Source organism: Notechis scutatus, chromosome 2, assembly GCF_049901735.1.
Source record: "Notechis scutatus isolate UNSWTSFEM ecotype Mainland chromosome 2, rNotScu1.2, whole genome shotgun sequence".
Classification (NCBI taxonomy): domain Eukaryota; kingdom Metazoa; phylum Chordata; class Lepidosauria; order Squamata; family Elapidae; genus Notechis; species Notechis scutatus.
In genome coordinates, this window is record NC_142010.1 from 82020382 (window position 1) to 82036940 (window position 16559).

The following is a 16559-nucleotide window of genomic DNA, read 5'->3' on the forward strand; positions in this document are numbered from 1 at the left end:
CGGTTCTATCGTCTGATCCAAGTGAAATCATTCAATCACTAATAAGCAGAAAAAGAGGGTGGTTTGAAGGCAACTTCATCTTGAAAGCCACAGAAAGTTCTGTCATCCATCTTTCTTAATATGTATGCTTTCTCCTAGGAGCACAAATCTGAGATATGATGTAAAAACTGATCAGTTTTATCACATGTGCTGATTACATAAACTTCCTACTCTTCCAGTGAGCACAAATTATATAGAACATGATTGCTACAAGGAGGATGGTGAAGATCTCAAGGATCAGTTGATGTCATTATTTTCTGTTGAAGACAAAAGGCCAGCAAAAGAAAGGAAGGATTGATGAACTCTTTAATGCAACATTTGTATAATCTATACAGGTTTCATTTTTTTTCAACACTAGTATAAAAATCAAGAAGAGTGGTTTGCAGAAGTGGAATTAATTTCCAAGGAGAGAAGGTATGTATATGGGTAACAGGTAGCTAACCTGATCAGGATGGCTTTAAACCAGAGTATTTATGGAGATGCTCAGTCATCCAGGTCATGGTTGTCCCAAAGGTGCTTTTTAAAGAGGCAACTGGACTTTGTGGTTTTTCTTGGAAGACATTTTGCTTCTCATCCAAGAAACTTCTTCAGCTCTGACTGGACAGCAAGGATGGAAAGATTATATTCCTTGCAAACAGCTGGTCATTTGCATTATCATTGAAGAGACCTGGAGGTTTACCTATGTCCTCAGTCACCTGATTAGTGCAAATGGGATTGCTGACTGGAGACAGTTGATGTTGTATCCCTCCTCCTCTGTTGAGGGAAGGCTGTTCAATAGGGTAATGGGCCATTTATGTCAAAATTGAACAGCCCTCCCTCAACAGAGGAAGAGGGATACAACATACAAAAAACAAGGAAGTCCAGTTGCCTCTTGAAAAAGCACCTTTAAACTAGAAGACGAGGTAGGAGTTGTAAAATCACTGGTGAATAATGAATTAGCAAGTAATGGGTTGAATAGAGCAACAAAGCTAAATGTTTTGGAAATTACTAGTTTGAAACCAAGAAAACATAAGCATAAAGAAAAGAGGAGGGAGTTCAACCCATTATTTTAAATGTATCTTCATTGATATACAAATTAGGAATAATATGCTAGATTAGCCGAGTGCCATGAGGCATAAATGCAAGCATGATTTACTAGTGATTAAAGAAACATAGTGGGATGATACTTAATTATGGAATATTGGACTGGATGGGCCCACGCTTCAGAGGAAGAGGCAACATAACAGAGAAGATGGCATATTCTATCAGGAATCAACTTATTAGTACAGAGGTTTACTAGATTTGTGGTTAACACAAGCGTTGAAAGAATCTGATGAGAAAAAGGCCAAGCTGACAGAAGGGATATTTTGCTAGGTATCTGCTACAGACCATTAACCATTAAAGTAGCAGATGAATATTTATTAAAGCAGGTAACTGAAGCCTGAAAAAGCTATGAAAGAAGATGAGCTAAGATTAGTGAGAAAGGCAAAATCAGCAAGAATGTTTCTTAAATATGTCAGAAGAAAGAAAAACAAGACAATGGGATGATACTTAATCCAAAAGGAAAAATCTTAACAAGTGACCAAGAGAAAGCAGAGGAACTCCTAGTTTGCCCTATCTTTATTACATACAAAGGAAATGATGATTTAAGCAGCACAGACTGAAACAGAAAAGAGTACAGGTCAGCAAAGAAATGATAAAAGATCTAGCTAATCTGAATGTCTTCAAATTCCCAGGTCCCAAAGCTGTTAGAAGAGCTAACAAGTTCTGCTACATTAGAAGAAGTGCTGCATCAAAGACACATAAAGTCCTTACTATTCTCTACTCTCTGTTGAGACCACCTCTGGAGTATTGTGTATGATTCTGGGAACCACATTTCCATAAGGATATAGACAGGTTAGAGTAGGTCAAAAAGGTTATATTAATCTGAGGATATGCTCTGAGGACAAGTTGAAGGAATGTGGAATGTTGCAACTGGAGAAAAGGATGACTAAAGGGGAAAATCTCGTATCAGTAGTTGAGGTAAGCCATACAATAGAGAAATATTTTGCATTGTCATTTTGGGACAAGAAATAATGAATATAAGTTGCATTTTTTATTTCATTTAGATATAAAGAAAACCTTCCTGATGGTATGAACTATATGACAGTGAAAAAGTCTAACTACAGAAAAAGTGACTCTTCCATCTCCAGTAGTTTTAATGAAAAGGAGTCACTACTTGAGCATAGCTCCATTGGTTTGCAGAGCAGAGGACTGGAGTAGATAATTCCAATGGTTCCTTCCAATTCCATGGTTATATGAAGAAGATAAAATAATACTGTTCTTGCTTTATAGATTTATAAGGATCTCAAACAAATGGCTTGGATCTTAATTTTCATTTCAGAAATAGAACAAATGTAGCTTAACTAGAATAAAGGATTTGAACCCATGCACACTCATACGTCATACATCAAAAAGCTACACCTGAAAATTCAAAATCCCTTGGGAACTTGGTACATATATTGTTATATACTTGGTATACATAATGCAACCTATATGAATGGGCTGTTAAGTTGCAACTGTTTATTAGGTAATTTCATTAATTATTTATTATCAGACAATTGGACAATTTCTAAAATTTCTACTATTTTTGCCAATATTAGAAAAAAAGCATTGTCTATGCACTTATAGCATGCCCTTGTGTGATCTACAGCAATAAGTAAGCCAACCAGTCACTTGGTTGAAATGGGTGGCTACAGGAATGAATGAATGAGTAAAAAATAAACAAATACATTTAAAGTATTGGGTTTTTTTTAGGTTCAGCATGAAGCAGCAGCTCTTTCCATGAACTACAAAATAAATGTCCTCAGCCTGCATTATTAAGGAAGAAGCAATAGTTTTATGTTCTCCTATTTGGCAATTTCTGGAACATGATTCCAAGAAATTGTATTTCCTAGAGACATGAAGCCTGACATCTCAGATGACCAAAGGAAACTGTTGCCCAACCTTGGGAAGTTAAAAGAGCCAAATTCTTTCTCTTTCAGACTGCGATGAGTGATTCATCTCATCTCCCTGGAGGCTTGTGTTGGATGTTTATGCGTCATATGCTTGCTAGAAGCCTGGAAAAATACATATAACTAACCATCCTCTTAAAACAAGCTGCTCATGACAGGAATAGTGCAGAGCATCACTGCTGAGCTCTGGTTGAAACATGCACATTTTCTCATTTATTTACTGCAGCTGACTTTGATTTGCATACATTATGTCATAAACCGTTAAACAAAAGTTGGTGCGTTCTTTTTCAATATTGGTCTATTTCCAAAATGTTCAGAAATATGCAGATTAGGTGTGCATTTAAATAGTGCCTGTAACTGAGCCCACGCTTACAGTCATAATTCATAGTAGTTGTTAAGCAGGCCACAGCATGACCTGATTTTATGACCTGTTTTGTAGCAGTCATTAAGCAAACACCGCAGTTGTTAAAGGAACCCATTTTCTTCAGTGGGCCCTTTTTGTCAAGAGTGCAGAAGTAAATATTGAAAATTGTATTCATGTGACCATGAAATGCAGCAAACAGCCATAAAAGTGCACCGGTTGCCAACCACTCAAAATGTGATCATGTGACTGGTGTGTGTGTGTGGGGGGGCATCGGACCCTCTAGCCTGGTTCATTAAGTACCTTTGGGGAGGCCTGTCATAACCATAACCAGTCATTAAGTGACTGGTCTTTAAGCGAAGATTACCTGCAGTCTCAAAGACTTTTCTTTTTTAAAAAAAGTTCATATGTTGTAGTAATAAGTAAAACTGCCCTTAAACCAATATTTCACAGTCTATGCCTTAAACGTAATTGGAGAGGGGCTGCTTTAGTAGATCACTGATCTCCGAAATATACCACCGCTGAAGCAGCGCCCTGCCTCTTGGTCACAAGGCTCCTCCTGAGATCCAGATGTCCCCTCTCCACTGTTATTTCAAAGAGCCATGACGACTTAGATCTTTATCCAAACTTTTGTTAAAGAAGAGTGAGACCTCTCAATTCATCACACTTGCCATCATTTTATCTTTTTTGTAATTTGTTTGATTGCTTGTGAGCCTCCTGAAGCCATTGAGAGTTGGATGGAATCGAAATTTAATAAATTATTATTACTGCTGTTATTTGATAAACAGAAGCTGAAGTACTCAGAATGGCAGATATTGTAGGAGACATGACACCAAACTCATTTTTAGAAGGCTGAAATAACGTCAGCTACTATTGCTTGAATGATGCAACAATGCTTCCAAAAATGCCTCCAATTTGAAATCTACTTCAGGCAACCAAATACCTTGGGCCAGCACTACATGATTGTACATCTGGAGATAACTTCACAACTTGTAAGAGGATGGCAACCCACAAACAGCACTTCCCCATAATCTTCCCCACTTCCTATTCCTTATATAGTTTCAGAAGGCAGAAGTATCTTTTCCAAATTTTCACTTCAAACTTTTAAGTGGAATCTTGAATTGTCATTGTTGCATCCTGCTTTGAGAGCTGTCTGTTTACTTCAGAAGGGCAGCTGGATAAATTTTTAAGATAAGATGTGTAGGAGAAGGGATGACAGAACCCGAAGTAAGAGTGAAAAGGGGGATCAGCCTAGAATTCCTATGTAGACAACCCCGCTTGAGTGCCATTGACCCTTCTCTAACTCTAACCAGGAGCTGGCCCTCTGTTGGGCAGGTTCCAGCATATAAATTAGTTTAATTGAACCTTCACATGTGGGTCTTATCTGACATACACTAATAAAATACAAGAGAAGGCTAAGTTGATGTTACTCAGACACATACAGTATATTTTGTGGTAAAGTGCACATTAGCTCTAAACTGGGGTCTGGGAAGAATGCTCATCAAGATACTGTAGTCAAAAGGTGAATGGAGCTCAAGAGAAGTTGCTGTGAGAGCTTCTTTTATGATTTCAGTTCCCTCACGTACATTTTAAAGACCTCTACATAAATAGCAATAGCAATAACATTTAGATTTATATACCATTTCATAACAGTTTACAGAGTAAACATACACCCCACCCCCCAAACACAATTTGGATCCTCATTTTACTGATCTCAGAAGGATGGAAGGCTGAGTCAATCTTGAGCCGGTCAAAATCAAATTCCTGGCAGTGACTCAGCCTGCGTTTTAAATACTGTGGTACTATAAATTATTTTCTTTACACACCTATTACCTCCACGTAGAAGTCTCCCGATTGCTTATAATCAGTTCAATAAATCAGCGATCCCCTTTTTGGCACCAAGGACTGGTTTCATGGAAGATAATTTTTCCATGGACAGAGGGAGGGGATGGTTTCAGTTTCACTCACCCACCACTCACCTCCAGCTGTGCAGCCCATTTCCTAACAAGCCACAGACAGATACCAAAATGTGACCTGGGGTTGGGGACCCCTGCAATAGATCATTCCATGTAGGAAATTTTTCTTAAAATAATTAAAATGCTGTGGCAAATTCTACATAAGTCTGCAGTTCTTTGTCCCAGATCTAGCTTTTCCCTTAGTGATTAATTGGAGAGGAAAAAGGCACTAGCCATCATCTCAGATTCCTTATGCTAATTAGGGCTTACAACATTTAAGTCTAACACAAGGATAACAAGTTTGGGAGAAAAGTTCAAAGGCAAGATTGCAAATTTGAGACTGCAAACCTATTTGTATAATTTTAAAATGGCTTATGGGGAAAATAGGCACATGATGAATCATTTTAATTATACTAAATTTAATTTAAATTGAATCAAATTTATTTCCCTTATTTACTTCTTTGTTCTGCACCCATGCACTTGTTAGAATGCAGTTCATAACTGAACAGTTATAGAAAAATGCCAAGAAGAGGTCTAAGAAAATAAAAACTTTCAACAAACCTCTGAGGGTTTCTTCTCCTTTTGCCTTGACCAACCAGATTTTGTATTTGGAATTTTGGAGCATCTTGAAGTTGATGTTGTTTGACCTTTGAAGAAAAATAAATTAAGTTAAAGATAAACCAAGCCTTAAATTAAAAACAGCTTAATTGCAAACCAAATGTTGTTTGCAATACACAAATCTCAAATGCTTTCAGCTTTCAGCATGGAATGCCAACATATGCTGGCAATTTCAATTTATCAAAATCTGACACTAAGACTACATATTACATATACCATCTTTAGCTTCTGAACGAAAGGGACAAATAAATCAAATCATAAATGGAGTGTACTGTTAGTATCCTTTGGCATTAAAATATCTGCAGATTATACAAACTTAACTCTGCATTTTAAAAAGTTCTATTATTACTGTCAGTGCGTCTTAGTGCGTCTTACCAGAAAATGATATCCTCTTTCTCAACTCTGAATTTCCAAGTAGATAGGAGGTTAGGCAAATAACTTTAATTGCAGGGAATCAGGAAACAGTAGATAGGAAATTCTTCATTTGTCTACATGTGTGTGTGTGTGTGTGTGTGTGTGTGTGTGTGTGTGTGCGTGCATGCGTGCATGCATGTCAATCTCAAGGTTAAAATCCTTAACTTCCTCCTGCTTTACCAACAGACTTCTGATAGTTCTTCTCTAGCATTGAAGCTCTGTGTCATACATCTCTTGTTTACAAAACAGTTTTCTCAGGCATGAGGCTCAAGGGTCTTTACCTTACCAACTTCAACCCTTTCATGCAGTTTTTTAATCATTTTCCCATTTCAGCCCTTCCCTTCAGGGTCAGCTCTATTCATGTCGACAAAGATGATTTATTCTATGGCATGTTTGCTTGCTATTTTCATACCTTTTCCCCAAAGAATTATAAACATTTACTACAGAGTGATCTCAAACCTCCTGACCTGCATGGCTTTAAATGGTTCCTTTGTCTTTCTTCACATTTTTTCTTGGTTAGAGAACTATCAAACTTATAATCACTATCTTGATTGGAAAAAACAGAGCAAATTTACTCATCGATTCCCCAAATCCAACCTGAACTCAGGTATTTCTTTCTAAATGGGACATTCAAGATGGACACAGGTAATTATTTATTGCGTTATTGTCTTGCTGCTGGACCCACAAATGAAACTAGAAAGTGTACCAGAGACCAGAAGGTTGATTTGCTTGTATGTTTGCATATGAGTGCTGGGACCTTGGGAGACAGTCATTATTTTAATGTTTATGTTCATTTTAGAAAATAATTTAATATACATTTAGAGACAAATAACCCATTACCAGGTAAAGGATGGAAAACCCAATACTTGACTGAAGTTTTAAATTATTTTTATTCAAATTTTATGTTTTTACTTGGCTATCTCAGAGAAGTAGAAATGATCATGGGGTAGAAAACATGGGTCTCAGGAGTTCTCAACCCCTCTATGTCTGCATTCACACATGTTAAGCTAAAATACTGTTAGCTAATGTATTGGCTCAGTGTATTTGCAAGTCTAACCAGAGCAGTTAGGTTATGGTCAGGGGTGGAATTCAAATTTTTTAACAACCGGTTCTGTGGATGTGGCTTGGTGGTCATGTTATTGGCTGGGTGTGACCAACTCAACATCACTCACATCGAGGCACGCATCTCCTCGCCTGGCCTCTCATGACTGTGGGGATGCTGCACCAGTCGTAAGTGTGAAAAATGGTCATAAGTCACTTTTTTCAGTGCCATTGTAACTTTGAATGGTCACTCCACACAAGCAGAGTACCAGCAAAGGAGAGGAAAAAAACTCCAGAGAAGTTCCTGAGACAGGAAGTCTAGTCCTGCCAAGAATGTAATAAGGGTTAACGGAGAGGCAGTTTCTGTAAGCAACACCAGAACGTTTCCTTCCTGTCTTCTTTACAGGGTTAGGCCAGTAATTTCTTCTAACAACCAGTTCTCCAAACTGCTTAGAATGTTAACAACCAGTACTAGCGAATAGGTGCAAACTGGTAGAATCCCACCCCTGGCTATGGTTGTGTAGTTTGCAAATCCAGCAATTGTACTCATTCACAAAATAAAGCGGTTTAATTAACTGTAAATTAGCATGCATTCATGAATTCAGGCACTACTTCCAGTCTCCTTCAATTTGCTTTGTAATTATGAACTTATGGTTATGTCTCTTTTTCATGTATCTGGGTCCTGATAGAGACTGGAGTAAGAAAATCTGGGTTAAATTAGCATTTTTATGCAATTCATATTTCCCAGCCTTGGGTTTTGCACCTGTGAGTTTGAAATTGCTTGCCTCAGTTTGTCTCTTCCATGGAATGAATTAATAAGCAGAAAAATGTGGGTAGGGTAGATTTCTTCCATCAGCCACCCCTCTTTCGCACTCACAGTTGCCCAAGCAACTTCTACACAATGAACTATGTTGGAGAAAGAGGAATATGGTCTCAAATCATTGCTTTTTAATACTGATATACAATTGTGTTCATACACCTTGCTAAGTCACAAGTCAGTATATACTGAACCCTGACAATTTTATTTTATTTATTTTATTTTATTTATTTGATTTGTCAATCGCTTACAAGGTAATAGGTATAAGTATAAACATGAGTAAGAATACAGGAAATAGATATGAATAAATCGGGACAATAGGACAGGGACGGTAGGCATGATGGTGCACTCATGCACACCCCTTACAGACCTCTTAGGAATGGGGTGAGGTCAATGGTGGATAGTTTGAGGTTAAAGGAGTGGGGGTTAGAGGATGTAACAACAGAGTCAGTTAGTACATTCCAGGAATTGACCACTCTGTTGCTGAAGTCGTACTTTCTGCAATCGAGTTTGAAGCAGTTTATATTGAGTTTGTATCTGTTGTGTGTTCTTGTATTGTTATGGTTGAAGCTGAAGTAGTCATTGACTGGTAGGACATTGTAGCAGATAATTTTGTGTGCTATGCTTAAGTCTAATCATAGGCGGCGTAGTTCAAGATTGTCCAAGCCCAAAATCTCAAGCCTATATAGCAGGGTCCTCACCACCGGGCGGACACGGTACACCGGGTCATGGAGTACTCTCTACCGGGCATGAAGAATTTTTTTAAAAATATGGCGCTTTCTTCTTCGGTGAAATGCTGCTGGGATCGGGATCAAGGACACTGCTATATAGGGTATTCTGTTATGAGCAGAGAAGTGTAGTACTCTTCTAGGGAAATACTTCTGGACTTGCTCAATTGTATTATTATCTGATATACAGTGCGGATTCCAGACTGATGAGCTGTATTCGAGTATTGGTCTAGCAAAAGTTTTGTATGCTCTAGTTAGCAATTCGATATTTCCGGAGAAGCTTCGTAAGATTAGATTTACAACTTTTAATGCCTTTTTGGCAATGCTGTTACAGTGAACTCTGGCACTTAGGTCATCCGATATGAGAACTCCAAGGTCCCTGACAGAGTGAGGATCATCAACGAGATCATATCCACCTAGTTTGTATTTGGTGTACTGATTTTTTTTACCAATGTGTAGGACAAAGCATTTGTTGGTAGAGATTTGGAGTTGCCAATTTTTTTACCATTCAGACACATAATCAAGGTCTCTTTGAAGGACAGTAGCATTGCCGGTGGTGTTGAATAGTTTTACGTCATCTGCAAAGAGGACGCAGTTGCTTATAAGTTCATTTATATAAAGTATAAAGAGTGTAGGTCCTAGAACACTGCCCTTGGGGGACACCCCTGTTAACTTAACTTTGATATAGCGCTCCCTATTTTTACTATTTGTTGCCTGTTTGACAGAAACGCAATAATCCATTTATGACGGGATCCGGAAATGCTGTAAAAATTTAGTTTTAACAGTAGTTTGTCATGTACCACTGAATCAAAGGCTTTGCAGAAGTCTATGTAAATTGCTTCTATAGCTTTACCCTGGTCAAGTAGATGTTTTTGCAGTGTAGGAGTTGAAGATTGCAGGACAATTTTTTCCTGAAACCAAATTATTTTTTTGGAGAGTAGGTTATTTGACTCTAAGTGGTTAATTGAGTGGTAGTTAAGAATTTTGCAGCCCACTTCTAGAAGTTGTATAATCTGATTATAGCTAAAATCAACTCTAATTGAATTATATCAGCAAATTTTAAGTATGATGCTCCCATCACCTCAAATTCTCTGTTCACTGGTTTTCTTATCCTTGCACTTTTAAAGAGATTGGTTATCAAATCTTCTGGGTTACCTTTCATATCTATATTTGCAAGTAATTCAAAATATAATTAGAAGTCATGTTCAGGATTACTTTTTATGCTATATAGTAGTTTTACAAATGTTAAGCAAAGTTTATTTTTATCAAAATAAAACATCCCATTTAAACTAAAATCCATTTTTATTTTTTTAATGTATTTATTTCTATCCACTCTGCTTTAGAGTAGCTTAAAGAAAAAAATGCAGCTTGAATACTTATCAACTATCACGACAATGTTTAGATAAAAGTGAAAAACATGAAGACTGCAGTGAAGAAGTCAAGCAAGATTCCTTATGTCCATCTCAAGTGTTGTTTTTTTCCTTTTCCATTTAATTGTGTCGGATACTCAGAGACTGCCTGGACAGTTTTCTTGATGAGTGTAATTTAGTAGAATTGCTGTGTATCCACATAAATAGACTGTATAAGTTCCAGACTTTCATATTAATTGTACATAATATTATTCTCCCTTAATTTATTTTAAAGGAGCTACCTAATACTATGGATTTTTAAAAGACAACTGGTAGAGGGCTCCCTGCATTTCAACAGAAGATATAAGGATTTCGGTGTTTTTTTAAAATGTTCCTTCATTTTGTTTCTAGAGATTTTACTTTGTTTCTTTGCAGGGCTAATGTGTTTTCTTTTCTTTTTAAAAGACGCTGTTCTTGCAGCAGTGCAAAGGACTCCCACACCCATAATCCTCATAGTGAAGATTCTGGAGAATGCTTCAAAGCAAATTGTCACAAGGAATTAATTGCATGTGCTTCTTTTGCTTTCCAATACCAGTAGGTAACATTTTATTCTACTTAAGAAGGCTACCTCATATATCAATTCCCTCTTGAATCTGAGGCTTACAAGTCATCTTATTGGTAGCTGTTGTGGTCCACTGGCAGCCTGCGGAGACGGCAGCAGAATCAGGCAGTGGGGAAAAACATGGGCCAGTCTGGGAATCTGGGGAGAACTCGGATGATGGTCCTGCCTCCGATACAGAGATGGAGCCAGGGCCATCTGGGAGTTATGTGCTGACTCCGGAGCCTCCAGAATCTGACAGCAGTGAGGCAGAGGAACAAGGGGAGCCTGTTCCCAGTGTGCGTGTGCGCAGAGCTACCAGAAGGCAAGAGCAGCTAAGACAAAAGGGGTGACTCGGTAGTAAGGCTTGGAGGTGATTGCCCCTCCCATAAGATATAAAGGAAGTGCAAAGGGACAGGAACCTTTGCAGGAAGCAAAATTGTTTGCTCTGGTCAGTTTGGAACCTGAAAGCTCCGTGGTGAATTTGTGCTCCGTTTGGTTTTGAAAGACTAATTGGTACTTTAGTCATTGGCAGCGCTTCAAGAAAGATAAAGGTGCACTATTATCAGACTTCTCCCAAAGAATTTTGGCAGACTTCCATGGGACTATTTATAACTGGTTGAGACTCATTATGGGCTATGAATGACAATAATTCACAGCTGTTGAACTTAAATAAAATGGTTTTGGATTTAACGTGTGTTTGTTGGTGTCTCAGGAAGCCTTGGTCAGAATAGTAGCATCTTTAATACACAAAAGAATATAAAAAGATATAAAAAGACCCCAAAAGGATATAAAAGTTGTATCATAAAGAACATGATGAGGTTCTTTGTTTGGTTGTGTGAGTGTGACTTTAAGTTAGCGTTAATTCCTGGTGACTGTCCTGAAAGTCCCAGCATGATTCCAGAAGTGATTTGCCATTGCCTTCTTTCTGGGACTGAGAGAGAGGGACTGGCCCAAGATCACCCAGCTGGCTTAAAGCAAGATCAGAACTCACAGTCTCCTGGTTTCTAGCTGGCTGCCCAACTATCACAATGAACTACAAGACCTGATGGTTTTTAAGTACAAACCGAATTTTAAATCAACACATTTGCAAAATTTAGACCAAAGCCATTTTTATTTTAGGTGACATTTGATTTATGCTGTGCCTTTCTACTCTAATGAACAAGGTGTTTTTTTACAAATTATATACACATATTATTTTTAAAAATTTAGTCAATTTGCAAGCAGTGACAAAATTGCACAGTTAATGCTCTCCTATAAACATCAAACATACTCTCCCCCCAGACACCTGTAAATCAAATATTAATCTTAATAAGGAAGGACTTCTTTCCACACTGAATCATGCATATTATTATACTTTAAAAAACCCTATCTTCAAATAAATATAGAAATAACATGGAAAGGTTAGTTTTTAATCTTTTATCTTAAATTTATACATCTCAAATTATAATGTATACTGCCTCCCCTCTCTCTCTGAGAGAGGGAGCGAGGGAGTGGGAGAGAGAGGGAGGGGGAGGAGAGAGAATTAATTAACAGGTAGCAACTAGCATTCTCTGGGCAAATCTGACTCTTTTCAGTAGTATTATCTTTCCTGAAATTGTGACTCTCAGAGACTGAGGGAAATGGCAATAAGGTGCTCTACGTGTGTGTATATGCACACACATTTATAGAGTCATCCAGCCGAGTATTGTTTCCTCTCCCTGAAACAGCCGTAGAACCATCTGAGAACAAAGCAGGTACCCACTAGAAGGATTTCCCCGTTTGAGTAATATTGGAACACCCCCAAAATATAGTAGTCCTAAAAATATACAGTTTTGCCTGCAGACTTAAAAAAAAAAAAAACACAACTTCTTTAATATCAATCACTCTTTAAATAGCTCTGCCTCATCTCTGCTGGCTTTGCTTTTTATACAGCGGGTCATATTTTAACTAGAGTAATCATAAACCTAACTACAACCTCCTTTTTCCAAGAACAGATAACAGCTTCACAGTGTCATGTGGCTCTAAATGTCACACCTTGTACCTTGTTTAAAGGTAGGTACGGGTTTATTGATAAGTTTACATAACATTTGCAAGCCAAAGTTCCATGCCTGGTACAAGTCCAAAGCCAGTTCTTTTGGTCAACTGAGATAGCCTTACGCAATTTATTTTAACTACACTATTGCAGCCTCTGGCTTGTTTTAACTGCCCAAACTCAGACATTAGTTTTTAAGCACCATGGGTTCCATCTACGGCAGGGGTGTCAAACTCAAGGCTCGGGGGCTGGATTTGGCCTGTGAGGTGCTTAGAACTGGCCCACAGGGCTGCCCTGGAAACAGTGAAGGACTGAGCCCCAATGCCTCTGCCAGCAAAAACAGCACTCAGGAAGGCTGCACGCGGTCCTCCCAGGCCCAGTTTTCAGCTGCAATGCTTTCTGCAGCCTTCTGCTAGCGAAAACAGAGCTCTGGTTTTGCTGGCAAAGGGCTGCAGGAGGCCATTGTGGCTAAAAATGGGGTCCGGGGGGTGGCCTGGGCAACCTATCTGAGCTGCTTTTGCTGGTGTATCGCTCAGGCCACCATAGGCACTCCCAACATGTGATATCAAACTGTCCACACCCATGCTGGCCCCTGAGGTCAAACACAATCCTGATGTGGCCCTCAACGAAATCGACTTTGACAACCCGGATCTAGGGCTTAGATTTTAACAGGAAGAAGCAGTAAAAGTAGGGTATCCTCATAATGTCACTTGGATATGGCAAAGTAAGAAATGTAGAATGACAGAAGTATACATTTTGACTAAACCTTTTGGTTTGGAGAATAATTTTGAAGCATGTTCTATTTCAATATCCCCATCCTTGTAATTACTGTCTGGCTACCAGATAACTCAACTTGAAGCCCACCTGTGTTTGCAGATAGGCTTACTTCAAGATCAATGTTTTGCCATTGACCAATTATGCGCGCATTACTCACAACAGGAAGACAAGTAGTTCCAAGACCTTCACTGACAGGTATATATTTACTTCTTGTAATATATTTATAAGTAATCCCTGTACACAATTCATTGTCCAGGGACTACCTGTAACATGTAGTTTCCCCAACTGTCTGCATGTAATTATTCAAATTCTTTCCCTGCTGAAGGTGAATCATTTGGTTATCTTGTTGTAAAATTTGAATAAAAAGTCTTACTGTCAGTAGTGTCTGAGTTATCACTGCTGATCGAGTATTTTCGCCGTTTCTCTTCCATCTGTAAGAAAAGAAATTGAACATTACATTTGCTGTTCAAGAAACTCATTATGGCACCAAATCACTGTTATCTCAGAAAATCCACACATCGCATTAACACCAGCAGCACCAGTGAATACTTAGCCTAATGACAGTAAATTACTACGGGCCTTTTTTAAAAAACATTTTTTTTTAGATGTAACGTTGTTTACTTTTCTATTCTCTGCCTCTTGGATGCATGAATGTATCTCGCTTTTAATTATGCAACATGTCTCCTAAGTATAATTTTCAAACTACCCATACAACTTACCCAAATCTAAGGATTCTCCACTAAGGAATTTACTTGGTAAGTCCATAAAAATAATGCAACTAAAATGCTATCTTGCAACTTATTATTCAAGTTCAACAACCAAATGAATTAAGAGTTTGGGAGAATACATTTGAAAAGCATCTGAGGATAAAATTGCAACAGCATGGACCAATGGCATGAAACCAAACTATAAAATGAGGATGGAAATGGTTTTATTTTGAAACAGTTGTATTCATATATAAATGGGAAGGGAAAATGAGAACTTGGACAAGTCTTTTGGTAGCTTGCTTGGAATCTAAACTATAGGTGGTTGTTCTATACAGAAAGTCAATGAAATACAACGGCCTGCTATGCAGATTTCAAATTTTCTCCAAAAATTAAAAGTAGTTGGCCATTTTTCTTGGGATATGAAAAGTATCACTCCACAATGAAATCAGCTTTTATTATGCTTATAACAAAATGCCGACCATTTTCCTTCCACAACAGATTGTTGTAAAAAAATTTCCCAGAGCTGTTTGCTCCTTGCTAGGTTTTTGGTATGAAACAGGTGACTTAAGATCCTGTTGTATTACTGTAACTATGTACACTGTAATGTGTACATGTCTGAGTTTAACTTTGTTTTACTTTAGTGACCTTTAGAGTATATTTGTTCTATGCCAAGTTCACAGTTTTATGTATATTCTGCCATATTTATTGTGTATGTTTATGTATATAGTTATTTATAATGTTGATTTCTTCTGTGAAATCTACATGGCAAGCAAATTTACTAAATAGAGGGCTAAATAAATAAATAATGAATAATAAATTCTTTTTGCAGCCCTGGTTTCAATTACATTTTACCCAGCTAATGATTTTTATCAATACAGAGTAAGAAAACCATTTAATGATATTTCAGTAAGTATAGTCAAACCTGTAGCAATAACTAGAACAAATAGAGATTGTATTCTACAGGTTACTTCCAATTGTAGATGTGAAAAAACAGCTTGAAAAAGATTATGGGAAGATTTTACATACAATTTAAAATATATTATTTGCATATATAGATAATTACCATTTTATACACCAACTGACACATGAGGGAGTAATACCCCAAATGCAGTGCTGTGTATCTATAGCACCTATAGCAATATCTCCATGTTAAAATAGAAGTGAGCAGATCAGTGTTAGTAAATATCACACATATCTCACCTGGTGCATATAAGATACAAGCTATCTAACCGTATACACAGCACACAAATGGTAGCAAATCATTCCTAGAAGTTAGAGATAGTTCTTGACTTACAACCATTTATTTAGTGATCATTCAAAGTTACAACAGCATCGAAAAAAGTGACTTCAAATATATGACCCTTGCAAAATTCCCCAGTCACATGGTCAAAATTTGGACGCTTGGCAACTAGTTCATATTTATGATGGCTGCAGCGTCCCAGGGTTTTGTGATCACTTTTTACGACCTTCTGATAAGCAAAGTCAACGGGAAGGCCAGATTCACTTAATAAACATATTACTCATTTAATAACTGCAGTGATTCACTTAACAACTGCGGCAAGAAAGGTTGTAAAATGGGGCAAAATTCATCTAACTGTTGCTTGGTAACAGAAATGTTGGGCTCAATTGTCATAAGTTGAGGACTACCTATAATTAATTAATTTGGAGATTTTTTTTCTACTTTCCATTGAATCAAATAAAATAAAAAAAATTAAAAACGATATCAATTGTTCTGTAACAGCACAAAATCCTTAGTCCAAACTGTTCAGAAAAATATACAGGTAGTCTTCGTTTAACATCCGCTTCAGTGGTGGGATTCAAATTTTTTTACTACCGGTTCTGTGGACGTGGCTTGGTGGGTATGGCAGGGGAAGGATACTGTAAAATCCCCATTCCTTCCGCACCCCACTAACCTGCTTTCCAGCTCCATTCTCCTGTGCAGGCAACAAAAGAAGACCCAGCAGATCAGGAGGCAGAGAATAGATGGGGGCAGGGCCAGTCAGAAGTGGTATTCCGGACTTCTCAAAATTCCCGCTACCGGTTCTCCAGAACTGGTCAGAACCTGCTGAATACCACCTCCGATCCGCTTGTTCAGTGACCAGTTACAAAACAACATTTATTTAACAAGGGGGACTCACAAGGGGTTCCTGTAGTTATGGCCATTGTAGT

At 37.9% G+C, this 16559-nt stretch overlaps 1 protein-coding gene across 2 annotated transcripts in view; it reads right to left on the minus strand.

The window, feature by feature from the left end:
* JADE2 (jade family PHD finger 2) overlaps positions 1–16559 on the minus strand; it is a 222717-nt gene that overhangs the window by 178384 nt on the left and 27774 nt on the right. For both annotated transcript variants that reach the window (XM_026687218.2, XM_026687209.2), the window contains exons 2-3: positions 14057–14114; positions 5889–5974 (exon numbers count right to left, since the gene is read on the minus strand). In XM_026687218.2, coding sequence (XP_026543003.1) covers positions 5889–5974; positions 14057–14114 — 144 coding nt within the window. The remainder of the gene's footprint in view (positions 1–5888; positions 5975–14056; positions 14115–16559) is intronic.